The 14,695-nt window shown below is 43.4% G+C and overlaps 1 protein-coding gene across 2 annotated transcripts in view; it reads right to left on the bottom strand.

Moving 5' to 3' along the window:
• LOC126198462 (protein goliath) overlaps positions 1–14,372 on the bottom strand; it is a 692,272-nt gene extending 677,900 nt beyond the window's left edge. For both annotated transcript variants that reach the window (XM_049934806.1, XM_049934807.1), the window contains exon 1: positions 13,160–14,372. In XM_049934806.1, coding sequence (XP_049790763.1) covers positions 13,160–13,477 — 318 coding nt within the window. In that variant the 5' untranslated portion in view covers positions 13,478–14,372. The remainder of the gene's footprint in view (positions 1–13,159) is intronic.
• Between the last annotated feature and the right edge of the window lie 323 nt (positions 14,373–14,695).

The raw sequence follows: 14,695 nt of genomic DNA, 5'->3' as shown, positions 1-14,695 counted from the left end.
CACACGGCACGTCATCGTTACGTCACGGGTCAAAGCCGGCGTTTGGTATCGGTAGGTTCACTTAACCTGACACACGAAATCGGATAATTTTAAAAGTAGTGACTGTTTCCTGTCGCACAAAAATGCTATAAATTTGACACAATGGTTATCGGATTGCAAAAAACATAGCGCCACATTTGTGACGCCTTGGAATGGACTCTATTGGGCGCGCAAGTCACGCATCGAGCATGGTGTCCTTGAACCCAGCGCGTCTGGTTCGCCAGTCCCTGATGCATTGACCGCAGTACAGAGCGAGTCTTACATTCTGCAGATAGCTTACTCCTTAGCCGTTTCTGGGACAATGGCGATGCTTACTTGATTCTTCATAACTACATTTTTGTATTCATCCCGGTAATTACTTTTCACAGTGGTTGTTAGGTATTGATACTCCGTCATTTGTACGTTTTTTTAAGGCACGGTGGACTGGACAGCTGTAACCATTGGCATCTGGATGCTTTCAGTTTTTTCTAGACCGCGGAACCTGCTTCATGAGAACCAAACATTTCTCATTCTATCGCTGCGAACGGTGCAGAACACTTGTAGCCGGGGCTAAGCAATATACTAGTCTTCTCGAGCTTAATAGAAGGGCAACGTCTTCGGAAGAACTGTTCCATTTTTAAAACGAAACAAACTAATTGCGAATATTCTAATCGCATTTATTTCTGATGATAAACCGTTTTCAGTTTCGCAGGGTCATCACCAAGCGGCAATCAACTCTCGTTAAACATGGGACGGTTGCATGTATGCGTGCAAGACACTTTTGATAACGCAGATAATACACTACGAAGGTGATAATGTGACTTTCATAGTAAAATTAGTTTTCGTTTCTATTACGACACCACAGCAAACATAAAATATAACCACGCATTTTATTAAATATGGGGGACCGAACGAATGTGGCCAACGTATATTTGTGCTCGCAAAATTCGAAAAGGAATCAGCCGACTGACTTGACATCTTGACATAACGTTCCACTCACATACGTGCATGTTTTATATACCTATTTTAACATATGTAATATATAAATAAAAATGTAATATTGAAAGGGAAAATAGTGTTACCAAAAGTTTCAAAAGTACTTGACTGTTTTATCGTAAATTTTGTACACGTTACTCTACAAAACGTTTGGACGGATATATATAACATGTAATAGTGAAATAATGTTAGCAAAAATTTCGAAAAGTTCTTGACCATTTTTACTGAAAATTTTACAGGGTACTCAGTAAACATTCACTACCTGAATTTCCAATAACAATAAACAAGGTTCAAAGTCAGAGAGAGGGAGTAATAGGAGATGGACAGAGGATTAGGAGGAAATGGGCATAGAGAGGAGAAAGGAGATGGACAGAGAGAGAAAAGGCGGGACGACATGGGGAGAGGGGAGAAGAGGGAGGGAGGGAGGGAGGGAGGGAGGGAGACAAAGGGAAGGAGAAAACGAGAGGAGATAATAGGTGATGAGGTGACGAACAGAGAGAGGAGGAAGGGAGAGGAGGTGGACAATGAGAAGAGGAGATTGATAGAGGCGGGGGTGGAGATTGATAGAGGCGGGGGTGCGGGGGGGAGGTGGAAATCATTGTGTTTACACATGTCAAAGTGCTCTAGACATGTTAGTTTCCCTTTATAGGCTGCTATAGACGTTTCCATGGTTTTATCACGACAATGCCTCTCGTTAAACATCTATAGACGTCTTCATTTGTTCTTCGTAAGCCACCGCACGGTGAGAGCACTTGGTGGGACAGTATTATTTTACTTTATTTTTAATATACTTGTCGAATGTACACTGGTGATCTCTAATATATTTATTGAAGATAAACTGGTACAACTGTCGATATACCTCCGTATTAGCCAGAACTTACTTTTATCTTCATGGTCCATATATCTCTGTGGGTGTTGGAGAAAACAATTCCTTTATTCCCTCATATATTTAGCAATAACTTAACACTACACACATGAATGAATTGTGTAGACATGAACAGCACGGAATAACTAACAAAAGCTAAGTCAAAGAATAACTATATCACTGCACGTAAATTAACACTTCACGGAATGTTTATGAAGCACTGTACACTTGTAGGGATCGTTTGTCAGAAATGGGTCACTACATGACTCCCCCCTTTAATGCTAACGATACCGCAGATTAAATTTCACACGCCGTCCAGCTCTTTTAACTACTTCTTTCTTGAAACCTGGCGGTGTGTCACGTGTGTCAGTGGTTGTGTCAGGGAGTGGTGTAGTAGTCCTAGACGTCGGTCTTGGTGTTGCAGTGACTGGTGTTCGCTGAGCGTTGTGGTGTTCATGGGGTACAGGAACACATCTTGTAGCTTCTCCTGTCTTCTCTGGTTTGTGTTCAGTGGTAGCTGTGGTGTCTGTTGCGTCCAGAAATGCAGGCTTGATACGGTCCACTGCAACTGTGGTGGGTGTACAGTTAATCATTATGCGGAAAGTATTGGTATCCCTACTGACTACCAGATATGGTCCGTCATATGGTGACTGCAGTGGTTTACACACAGTATCATTGCGTAAGAATAGATGCGTGCACTTGTCTAGCTCCGCAAACACGAACGAGTGTCTTCCAAGCTGGTTTCTAGGCATTGTTGGTCTCAATTGGCGTATATGCCCTCTTAATCTTGTGGCGAATTCTGGGGCTGTGATTGTATCATCTGCCATGCTGTGCAGAAATTCTCCAGGTAGGCGTAACGTTTGTCCATACACCAGTTCTGCTATTGTTGCTTTCAGATCACTTTTGAATGACGTTCGTAGACCCAAAAGTATGATAGGTAGTGTGTCTGTCCAATTCGGTGTTGCATGACATCTCAGTGCTTCCTTTAACTGTCGATGAAGACGCTCAACCATGCCATTTGATGCGGGGTGGTATGCCGTGGTGCGTATGCGTTTCGTACCTAATAACGTAGCCAATGCTTTGAAAACGTAGGCTTCAAATTGTCGTCCTTGATCAATTGTAATTCTCAGTGGAACTCTAAACCGGGCAATCCAACCACGAAAAAATGTTTGAGCTATAGTTTCTGCAATGATGTCCTTCATTGGAAATGTCTCAGGCCACCTAGTACATCTGTCAATCACCGTGAGGCAAAAACTGTAACCATCCGATGTCGAGAGTGGGCCGATGATGTCAACATGCACATGGTCAAAACGCTGATTTGGTGGAAGAAATGTGCCTAATGGTGCCCTGACGTGCCGTGTGATTTTACTCCTCTGGCACGCCAATAATGCTTCACAAATGTTTTACAGTCACTGTGCATACATGGCCACACAAATTTTTGTTTGACCAATCTGAGTGTGGCTCTTACTCCTGGGTGTGACAGATTGTGCATTGATGCAATTGCCTGTGTTCTGAATTGCTGTGGCACAAATGGACGTATCTTTCCTCTTGCTACGTCACAGTACAACTCAATGCTTGCTTCAGGAAATGTCACGAGCTGTAGCTTCAATCCTTTCTCTCGTTGCAATAGATCACGCAACTCACTATCACATTGTTGCGCATGCGCGAGGGCGTCGTAATCAATGGCCTTTGTCACTGCTTCCACCTGTGCGATGTCATCTGCCACTGTGGACACTGCTTCTATGCGAGAAAGTGCATCAGCTGGAACATTTAGCTTCCCTTCCACATACACAATGCTGGTCGTGAACTGGCTGATACAATCTAAGTGTCGCAGCTGCCTGGGCGATGTTTTCTCTGGCATTACCTTAAAGGCATAGGTAAGCGGTTTATGATGTGTTAATCGTGAACTGTCGCCCTTCTAATGCGTGTCTGAATTTTTTTACTGCCGCATAAGCGGCCCACAGTTCACGGTCATATGTTGCCCAACGTTGCTGAGATGGTGACAACTTATGACCATAGAATGCAATGGGCTGCCATAACTGATCAATTTGTTGCTGAAGTAAGGCACCAATGACAGTGGACGAAGCATCAACCATGAGAGCGAGTGGAGCATGCCCGACCGGGTGTGCTAATTGTGCGGCCTCAACACTCACATCTCCAACATATCTGATAGTTGTGACTCATTATACCGATTCTTTTTACGCATTACAATGTAGTTGGTTATGATGATGTAAACAAGCATTTAACTTTCGCAAGAATTTTCTAAAGGTGCGTCCTCCACTTGTTTCGTAAGCGAAAAATTCGAGATTCTCCGACTTTATCTATTGGGTCGCGAAAAAGTAAAGTGGACACCTGTAACGTATTATGAGCGGTGAAAGATATCCAAACAGCTTTTTCGGAAGTGGTAACGTTATGTGACTGAAGAATAGTACATTATACCGTTAAATAGTTATACATGCTACAGTACGTTACGAGTCTTAGCCATGGAGAAAAATAATTGTTCTTCCTGTTAACAATTACGTGCCGAAACTCTTTTGATAACTTAGATATTTCTGAAGCATTTGGACGTGCTCGTGCTACACTGTGCACAATGTACGTACTGAATAGTAACGGTGCTGTTACACTTCTTTGTGATATGTCAATTCCTATATTCGCTTTTGTCGACGCCTCCTCGTAGGCTCTGGCTCTGAGCACTATGTGACTTAACATCTGAGGTCATCAGTCCCCTAGAACTTACAACTACTTAAACCTAACTAACCTAAGGACATCACACACATCCATGCCCGAGGCAGGATTCGAACCTGCGACCGTAGCGGTCGCGCGGTTCCAAACTCCTCGTAGGAAAATATTGATCATTCTCCACTTTGTCCTTGGTAACACCAGCGTTGACTGCACCTGTCAATAGATAAATCGGCACGAAACAACACCGGCGCAAGAAGCTCAATTTGTTCTCGTCCGTTTTCGAGAGACTACGGCCGTTTTCAAATTATAAATATCCACTTCTGCGGAATATAGGTTACAATAGAAGTCACCAGAGTCGTTAGGGCTAAAATGCCATCTTAAAATCTCAACGTTTCGACTTGTGTTCAGTAGATATCGTGAACGTTTATCAGTTTTTAATGACCGTAATCGATCGAGATTCATAGTTCATAAACTGATTTGAATGAACTGAATAGTACATAATTTGGATTTGATTCGCAAAATCTCTAACTGGCTTATAGAGGTTGTAGCGGAGACTTGGTAGATAAAATTTGGATAAGGAACTCGTGTCTGTAAATGTACCGTGTGGATGTAAAATAAGTTTAAAGATCGGGTAAGTTTCAAATCACAGTAGGGTACTCTCAAGGGGAACTCCCTGTCGCAGCCCCCGCCTCAGATTTAATGGTAAAGTGGCCCAGTGGATAACCCGTCAAAAACTAAACACACATCAAGCATGAAAAGAGGAAAAAGGCGTACTGAAGTGTGAAGAAAGGAGCAAAAACAGAAACAGACAATGATCCAAGCTGAAGATGTGCAACATTGAGCGAATTGCAGAAACTAAGGCTTTATAGTACTGTGGTCAAGGTGTTGGACTGCAAAGCGGGACGATCCTTGTTCAAATCTCCTTCGTGCCTCCATTTTATTTTCACAAAATTATGAACTTTCCCTCCGGTCATTCATGTGGGTGTCCTCCTCCTGTAGTCTTGCAACTGTCATACTATATATTGGTTGTAGAATACGAGTCATGTGGTAAGAATGTGTATATTACCGTCGCAAGTATATGGATGAATAGTGTGAGCAGGCAATATGCTGCACAGACCATTCACAGAAATGACAACAAATACACGGTTGTGAACTTTGATACAACAAAGGAATTCAAAAGCCAAAGCTTCCAAAACGGAACGCAAGAGATAACACGTGGTACTTGTGCAGAACATGGGAGGTAGGTGCATCTGGAGGTCCCTTTCATACAACTCGCTGTTGGGAACGGACGTTACACCACTACACAGACTCTAATTTGAATACAGCGAACAGACACGTCAATGACCGGAAGGACGGATCATAATTTCGAGGAGAAAAACAATATGGGGCATGAAGGAGGTTTGAACACGTATCTTCCCCTGAGCAGTCCAACAAAGCGACCACGTAACCACGAAATCGTAACTATAGTACTTCCGTCAATGCTGCACAATTTTATCTTGGACCGCCCAATGTTTCTATTTTGCATCTTTTTTCACAGTTCACTATACCTTTTTCCTGTTTTCATGCTTGATCTGTTTCCAGTCTTTCACAGGCTATTCGCTGGGCATCTTACCTCTAAATCCGAGGGGAGGGGATTGGTTGGTTGGTTTGGGGAAGGAGACCAGACAGCGTGGTCGTCGGTCTCATCGGATTAGGGAAGGATGGGGAAGGAAGTCGGCCGCGGCCTTTCAAAGGAACCATCCCGGCATTTGCCTGGAGCGATTTAGGGAAATCACGGAAAACCTAAATCAGGATGGCCGGACGCGGGACTGAACCGTCGTCCTCCAGAATGCGAGTCCAGTGTCTAACCACTGCGCCACCTCGCTCGGTGGAGTGGGGAGGGGAGTTTTCCTTGCTAATGGTAAAGTTGCACAACGCATGTGCCGAGAACGTTTTCCGGGTGGCCTTAGTTTAGCACATACCATTTTCGTCTGACAGTAACCACGGTGGCGAAAAACTACCACATTCGCAACTAGGTGGGTTGACTGAGTTGCTCCACGGATGAGCACCACAGTTTTTTTTATGAAAGTCTGAGTAGTAGATACGCGTTTTGAAAAGAACAGCAACATCGCCAAATGGGGCAGACAGGTTAGGGCTCATTGTCTCCTTTGTGTGCGTATCGTGAAGCGGGAGATTTGACAGTGATCCATCTTGAGACTTATTTTGCATTCAAGTGGTACATTTCAGAACATAGGTTCCTTATCAAAGCTTTATCTACTGAGTCTCCACTACAACCGCTAGAGCCCGAAATGGGAATTGTGAAACACCCTGTATTTTGTCTACTAGGCCTCTTGGGACTTTCGAGAAGTTAGGAAGCTCTAAAAGATCCTTTCAAAATTACCAGACATAGATACACCAAATGAATAACAGAGCCAATACAGAATTTTGTAGCTTCTCTGAATGACACTTTCTTTGGCATAGTTCTGTCTCTGTAAATCGCCATCTCGCTGTATGAACATCCTATGTATGGTGCTGTGCACTATTTGTACCTCCAAAGTTCAGAAAAGTATTGTATCTTGCTTATTACTTCGCGAAAGATGCACAAAACTATTTCAGCCACTAATTTAAAAAGTTGTTTACGATGTTTTAATTTATTGTTAGGTCCAATTAAAGTTTTTTTTTCTGTAGGGCACCACCATCTCACTGAATTTCGCTACGACAGCAGTGAGCCAATATTACACGTACAGAATAAGCCGTCTGGTGATGAACCAGCGTGTTCGAAATCGATAATAGCGCTATTTATTCTTAAGGCATAGCTCTATTAGTAGTGGATAGTTGTTATTTTTACTTTATTGTTAGTATTAGTGTGTAAAATTAGACATTAGACCTCACACAGAGGGCTCCCACGCACCATTCGCAAATGGGACGGGGAAAGAGGGAAGTGACAAAGTACCCTCCACCACACACCATAAGGTGCCCTGAAGGGCATAGGTATAGATGTGGAATCTGGTTGTAGCCATTAGTCCACTTATCTGTTGCTTAGGATTTTGGAAGCTGTACTGTTCTCGAAAATCATGAAATACTTCGAAGAAAACAGTCTATTGACGCATTCCCAGCACGGTATGAGAAAATATAGTTCTTGTAAAATACAACTGACACACTATTCCCACGAAGTAATTAGTGCTATCGACTGGAGATCTCGAGCTGGTTTCATATCTCCAAATTTCGAGAAGGCTTTTGACACCGTTCCTCACAAGCCGCTTCTAATAAAATTGCGTGCCTATTCAATGTCGTCTCAATAAGTTGTGCGACTGTATTCGCGATTTCCTGTCGTTCGTAATAACTGACGGAAAGTCTGAGTAAAACGGAGATAATTTCCTGGGCTCCCCAAGCCCCTCTGCTGTTCTTAATCAATGCAAACGATTTATGAGACAATCTGAACAACCCTCTTAGATGATGCTGTTGTTTACCGTCTAATAAAGTCGCTAAACGACGGAAACGTATTGGAAAATGATTAGGCAAGATATTTGATTAGTGCGAAAAGTGGCAATTGACTCTAAAAAAAAAAACCGGCCAGAGTGGCCGAGCGGTTGTAGGCGCTACAGTCTGGAGCCGCACGACCGTAATCCCATAGTGCTCAAAGCCATTTGAACCATTTTGACTCTACAAAAACAAAAAGTGTGAGGCATTCCACACCATTATTGAAAACAAACGACATATGATATATCAAACATATTTAAAGGTTGTCGATTCAACTAAACACTTAGAAATTACAGTTGCGAACAACTTAGATTGGAACCATTAAATAGAGTACGTTATGGGGAAGGCGAACCAAAGATTAAATTTCATCGGTAGAACACTTACAAGATGCAAGAAATCTAAAGAGTCTTCCAATACTAGGCTTTTCCATTCTCTTCTGGAGTACTTCGCTCAGTACGGGGACTTTACCAACCATGTCTGACGGAAGACATCGAAAAAATTCAAAGAAAGGCAGATCGTCGTTATTGCCGTGTAATAGAGGAGTAGGTGTTGCGGATATCGTGTTTTGGGGCGCGAATCATTAAAACAAAGGTGTTTTTCGTTGTACCGAGATTCCAAGAATTAATTTTCCTCTCCGACTGCGAAGACATTTTGTTGACCCCCACGTACGTAGGGAGAAATGTCTATCGTAATAAAATATGAGAAAATTTTAGAGGTTATTTTTCCCACGTGCTGTTTGGCAGTGGAACGGTCGAGAAATTGTCTGAAAGTGGTTTTATGAACCGTCTGCCAAACCCTTAAGAGTTAATTGCTGAGGAGTCACGGAGATGCAGATGGACATCACATAGCGACCCCTACAGTCCGCTTTCACGTTGTAAAACGTGAAGAATGCATTATTTTCTATATTATAAACGGCTAACCCGTAGCATCGTCCCAATTGCAGGTCGTGTATCTAACCGTTTCCGGCGGCAATAAAATATTTGTTTTCATTATCTCATCCATTAGTTGACAGAATTGAAAAATTTAGAATGCTGTAATAACCTACTCATTAGTAGCTATAACTTTATGTAAAATATTTAACGCAATACGTTAAATATTTCAGCTAGAAACTGTAACTCACGACCTGCTAACTACCTTGACTATATACATCCAGTATTTGAGAATGAGGATACTTAGCGACTTCCAACATATTTTACACACAATTTTTCTCGCTTACAACCCCACAAAGTAATGAAAGGAAAAAAACTTTATAACAGGATTAGAAACAGTCTCGATCGGTATAAATCATTTACTTACAGTGGTTACGGGTTTCGGTCAGGATTTGGCCATCTACGGACTATTTCTACAACCAAGGTAGGCGGAGGCGTCGTGAAATCTTAAACACAGGCTCCATTCACTCCACCGCAGGTGGTGACATTCTGACCGAAACCATTAACCACTGTAAATAAATGATTTATTGCAGTCGAAACTGTTTTCAATCCATTTTTAAGTTGAATTTAGCCAGACCGCTGTTTTTCTATGTGAAATGTTCTCAAAAATTACTGAAAGGAAAAAAGTTTATCGCCTACTCCACTTTCTTTATTCGTGCAGCAAAACTTCAACACCAGACGTTACGTGTTCGCAACACATTTTGCAAACAGTATTCACTTCTACCACTTATACCAGTGAATGTACCTGTAAAGTTGTATCGACACGCAGCTCTCGGGAGATATGTTGTTTCGCACATGGGAATGAGATACCTTAAAGCAGAGGTGGTCAAACGTTTTTGCTTAAGAGCCAATTCTGACATTGTGGGGAAGACACCTCGGGCCGCATTGTAAGGTGGCGGGAGGGGGTTGGCGGTTGTAGAGGCCCCTCAAAGAGAAAGAGAAATTCAGTTTTCACCAAACCATGGTTGGTATTGATGGAGGCTTATCACGTTTTGATTCTACATATTTTATGGTATCACACCAAACATACGTGGAAAAGTAAATAATGTATTGGTACTACATGCATTTTTCCAAAGGCTTACATAGTGAAAAAGTTTCGATACCTAAGCCGGTGCCCTCGCCACCAGATCCCATGTCTGTTGTTCTGATTCACGGGCACATTTTCTAGGCATCTTCACACCCTACTAATCTTATCTCATAGAACACCAAGCGACTGCAGCACACCGTTTTGAATCAGACTTCTGTATTAGTCCAAATAGAATAGAGACGATGTTAAATAATATAACTTTATTAACTCAAAATTGTCACAAATGCATAGAATGACGGCTGATAGCTTAGCATATATATAGAAGGATGTAAAAGTCAGTCTGATCAGTAATATTCTGCGCGATATATGGAAGTAACTAACTCCAACTGACGTGAACATTTTGACCACTCTTCAAGATGCGACGCTACGTCGGCGTTAGTGATCCATAGAAAAAACTATCAGACTGAAATAAGTAACAAGGACCTGCACTTTTAGACCACAAGACCTTAAAACATTGATACTGAACAAAGTATTACTCTTTATACAAGAGAGGTGTAAAAATTATATATTGTTTTAAGTCAGATGCCTCAAAACAAAAGCTTTTACTAAAAAAAATAAAGAACAAGCTCTCTCTGCCAATCTCACTGACAACAGTGGCGATGTATATTGCAACTCGTCAGACCACTTCTCGACAAGCAGCTGTGCTGTTCATATCAAAAGATATGTATTGGCCAGTTTTCTTCATTCTCCCCTACATTTCTTACTGTTAATTGGTAACATTTGTAAATTTGTGCGCTATATTAGTAAATAACAGCCATTGCAATATGAGACACGATCACAAATGTTCACTAAATGTTTTGAATGTCATTTTTTTATCCATTGCATTGGATTACAACATCCTTAATTTGATTTCACATTACTTGCTACAAGCATGAACCACATTTGAAGATGACCGTCTGTATAAACGCGCCTACACGAAACCATGTTACTTTTGTTTGGCACCTATACCACAACAGCAGATCGGTGGGTGCTATATGCGTAAGATAGTGAGTTGTCAGCACTGGAACACAAACAATAATATATATCCCCTCTCATTTCTATTAAACCTACAGTGACCGAGCTAGATACCACTCTGCCACTGACGGAAGTTCGCGGGCGAATAGACGAACTTCAGTTAAAATGAAGCACATCTTAAAATATCACTGTATCTGTAAGAATTTTTGTTTGTTACTGAACAAGAAAAATAAACCCTGAAGAAGCATCACGAGCTAGTTGCTATACTTCGTTCATCATCATAAGAATAAACTTGATGTAAACAAACACAAACGTGATGATTGGTCAAAAGTCGTAGCACACACACCCGAATGTAGTTACGCTCTTGGAAGTCGGTCCAACTTATGCGTTACATACCTTATTACTATATCACTATAAACGAAACTGAGATATTCTAATTTATTAAAAGCCATCAAAGTTTTACTTAATCATACTTTAGCTACGTAGTTTTTATTTCAAAAATTGTGTGCAATCGCAGTAATTAAACAAGCACGAGGATCACATTTACAAACGGTGAGAAACTAGATGTTCTCAATGTTTTCCACATGATTACAAAGAAAATGGATTATGGAGCTTTTCGAGAAGCAATATTTACTAAAAATTAGACAATTGTGTACATATAATGCAAGGCGGAATCAGTAGCGTTCAAGGGTGGTAAACGTATGTTCTGTGGCGCCAGTTCGAATCTTGGTGTGCCGCTTTTCTTTCTTCTTTCAGTTTAAATACCGTACCTACATCGTTTAGATATGACATTCATCAAATATGTCATCAAATATGTGCTAATTAACACATACTTAATGATTTTATATAAAATTCTCGTCGTCTTGTTTCCAATTATATAACACAAGCAAAATTTCTGTTATCATTGCAAATATTTCTTAAGTATCGATAATTTACAAAAGACTTAAAGATTGCTTAAGAAAACATTACACAGTTAAATTTTTGGGAGGAAAATGAAAAAATCAAATACTCTTATTTGAATTTGTCAATTGTTTTATGCCACAGAAGTGATCTCACACGAGAAACACGGAAAACAATGTTCACGATATCGAGCACACCGTACAAACACTGCATTTTTTATAATTTCCATCATACTGCTGCTATCTGAACCCAACAAAATTTATCTGTATCCAAGTTAGGAGATTTGTCGCGAGAAATGACAAGACATTTAAACTACTGGGCGTATTGGAACTAAAGGGCGAAGCTTTGTCAAACGTCGCTGGTGACATGCAGAACAGCACGTCATAAACAAGGGGAGAAAATGTGGTTTTTTTATGTTTTCGGGGATTCTGTTTATCGCCTCGTCATCAACGTAACAGCTCCTAAAATGTATTCCTCGGAGTCGGATACTGCAGGAGTTGGACGATTACCAGACGAATGACTAACACTTTGTTTCAATATATAACTATACGGTGAAAACCCCGCAATACGCTTTTATGTCACACATAACTTACGTAAAACAAATTTCCCTGTGCTTAAGCTAGAATTTTTCATCACTCTTGTTTTTAATTACAGTACTATGTTAGCAGAGATCGAGAGCATGTTATGTTTTCCGTCTGGTCACCTAAGAAGCGTCTTGTCGGAGTTTTGCCATATATTATTTCATTCTGTTGAAAAAATTCAATTACGTTCGAAGCTATACTGTTTCATTGCTCGTCTCATTTTACGTTTTAACTGCAACTGTCCACATCACTGCAAATTAGTCGGACCACTTGCCTGGCTGGTGCAGTCTAAGTGAAATGCGCTGGTGAACCTGTTGTCCCGAATCGATGTGCGCGTAAAGCACAGCATCAAACGTACTCTTATTATCGTACTTTACTATACTCGAGATAGCTTGGCTTCCGCTCCACGTGAAACTAAATCATGGCGTGCCAGCAAACGCGGAAGAAGACAGTGTAATGTTTACATCAGGTTTATTCTTACGATCAACGCTGTATAGATAAATATTATTATAAAATACAGCTGAGAACCGCTGGTCTAATGTACACTTGCGGCCCGTAATTTGACGGCCACTGCTTTAAAGACTTGGGGGCGGGGGCGGGGGGGGGGGGGAGACTGATAAGAAAGCAAAGCCTGATTCTGCAATAACAATGGGATGAAATTGAGTTTCCGGATGCGGTGCCTCCTCACCTGCGCTGACACGTTGAGGACGGCGGGCACGCCCCCGCAGCTCACGGCGCCGCCGCTGCCGCCGCCCCCGCTGTAGTCGGTGGGGTGGGCGTGCTGTCGCGGGCCCAGGCCGGAGGCGGCGCCCGACGGCGGCGGCCACTCGACCACCGAGGGCTCGATCCCCGCCGTGACAGGAGGCGGGGGCGGCGGGGGCGGAGGAGGCGGCGTGGAAGCGGAGGCGCGCGCCAACGCGGCGCGCACCACGAGAGGCAGCAGCAGCGCGCACGCCCACATGGCGCACAGACCGCGGCCCCAGCGACGCTCGCGATCACCAGGCATGCATCGGAGGCGGACGCAGTCTGCGCCGCCGGTGGTTCTCCTGGTCTTCTCTTCCCGAGCCCACTGCTTGCTCCTCACACCCTTTCAAATGTCGACGGGATGACACCTTCTCTATGTCTGGACTTCACAAAATTTTGATTCACTAATGTGGATTTGGGGTGTTATTCTTTTGTTGTTTCACAGTCACTGGTGGAGATTTCAGCTGAGTATATTACGGGCGCAACCACTGCCAAACAACGAAAGCCAGTCGGAAGTGGACGGTAGCAGTAGAAACTATAGGACCCACTGGAGGGCAGTAAGTTTAAATTACTTCTACTCTTGCGGGTGAACGTGTCTCCACAGCAATTCTATCCTTTGCAGACTCGTAGCTAATTCGCACGCAGTTGAACAGGATCTGATCTTCGGTTCGGTACAAATGATGCTCGACAACAGTGATCAACGTGGTGCGGAGTTGGACGGGTTCTACAGATGATGATACACAATATTGCACTCACAAACAGACAGACGCCGTCACCTGTGTGTAAGGTCTACCGGCCGATATATCCGTTGTCTACTGTATTCTCCTTGCGGACCGGTACAGAAACGGATGTGCGGAGGAAATCGAGTGCGTTGGCGGTGCGGGGAGTGCAGAGAGAGAGAGATCGAGCGACGGCAGTCTCTCGTCTGGCCGTGGCGGGCGCGTCGCGACGCCCGGCGTCCGTATATATAGCGACGGCGATGCGCGTAAGCCGCACTGCGTCAGGCTGCCGGCTGTCTCGCGTCGACCTGGGGGGAGGAAGACCCGCGAGTGCAGCGCGCCGGGGTACGGCTTCGGAGCTCTCGGAGATGTGCAGAAGACACCACACCGAGCCACCGATCTCGCAGCTGAGCGCAGGGCGACGACTGTTCGCTGCCGCGGCCGGCACACAACAAAGCGGCTAAGCCGACTCTCGCGGGGTCAGCGCGCACGCGCGGCCTTGGTGCAGCCCTGCGCCGCCAGAGGCGCCACCGCCGACTGTCCCCCCTACCACTCGGCGCGTCCCGGCGGTACAACCAAACAAAGCGGCTAGAGAAACCTAGGCGGTGACGGCCCTCTGCAATAACAAGCGATGCATTTGCCTTGCGCCTTGCGTCCTCTCGGCACCCGCGGACGGAGGTGCCCTGCTAAAAGAGAAAAGTTGTGATCAATAGCTTGCGGGCCTAGCCTGCACACTTAGTACCGTATATATTTTATGTCTA

This window comes from Schistocerca nitens, chromosome 8 (genome assembly GCF_023898315.1).
Source record: "Schistocerca nitens isolate TAMUIC-IGC-003100 chromosome 8, iqSchNite1.1, whole genome shotgun sequence".
Classification (NCBI taxonomy): Eukaryota; Metazoa; Arthropoda; class Insecta; order Orthoptera; family Acrididae; genus Schistocerca; species Schistocerca nitens.
The sequence above is the reverse complement of the archived record's forward strand: the minus strand, read 5'-3'. Positions and strand labels throughout refer to the sequence as shown.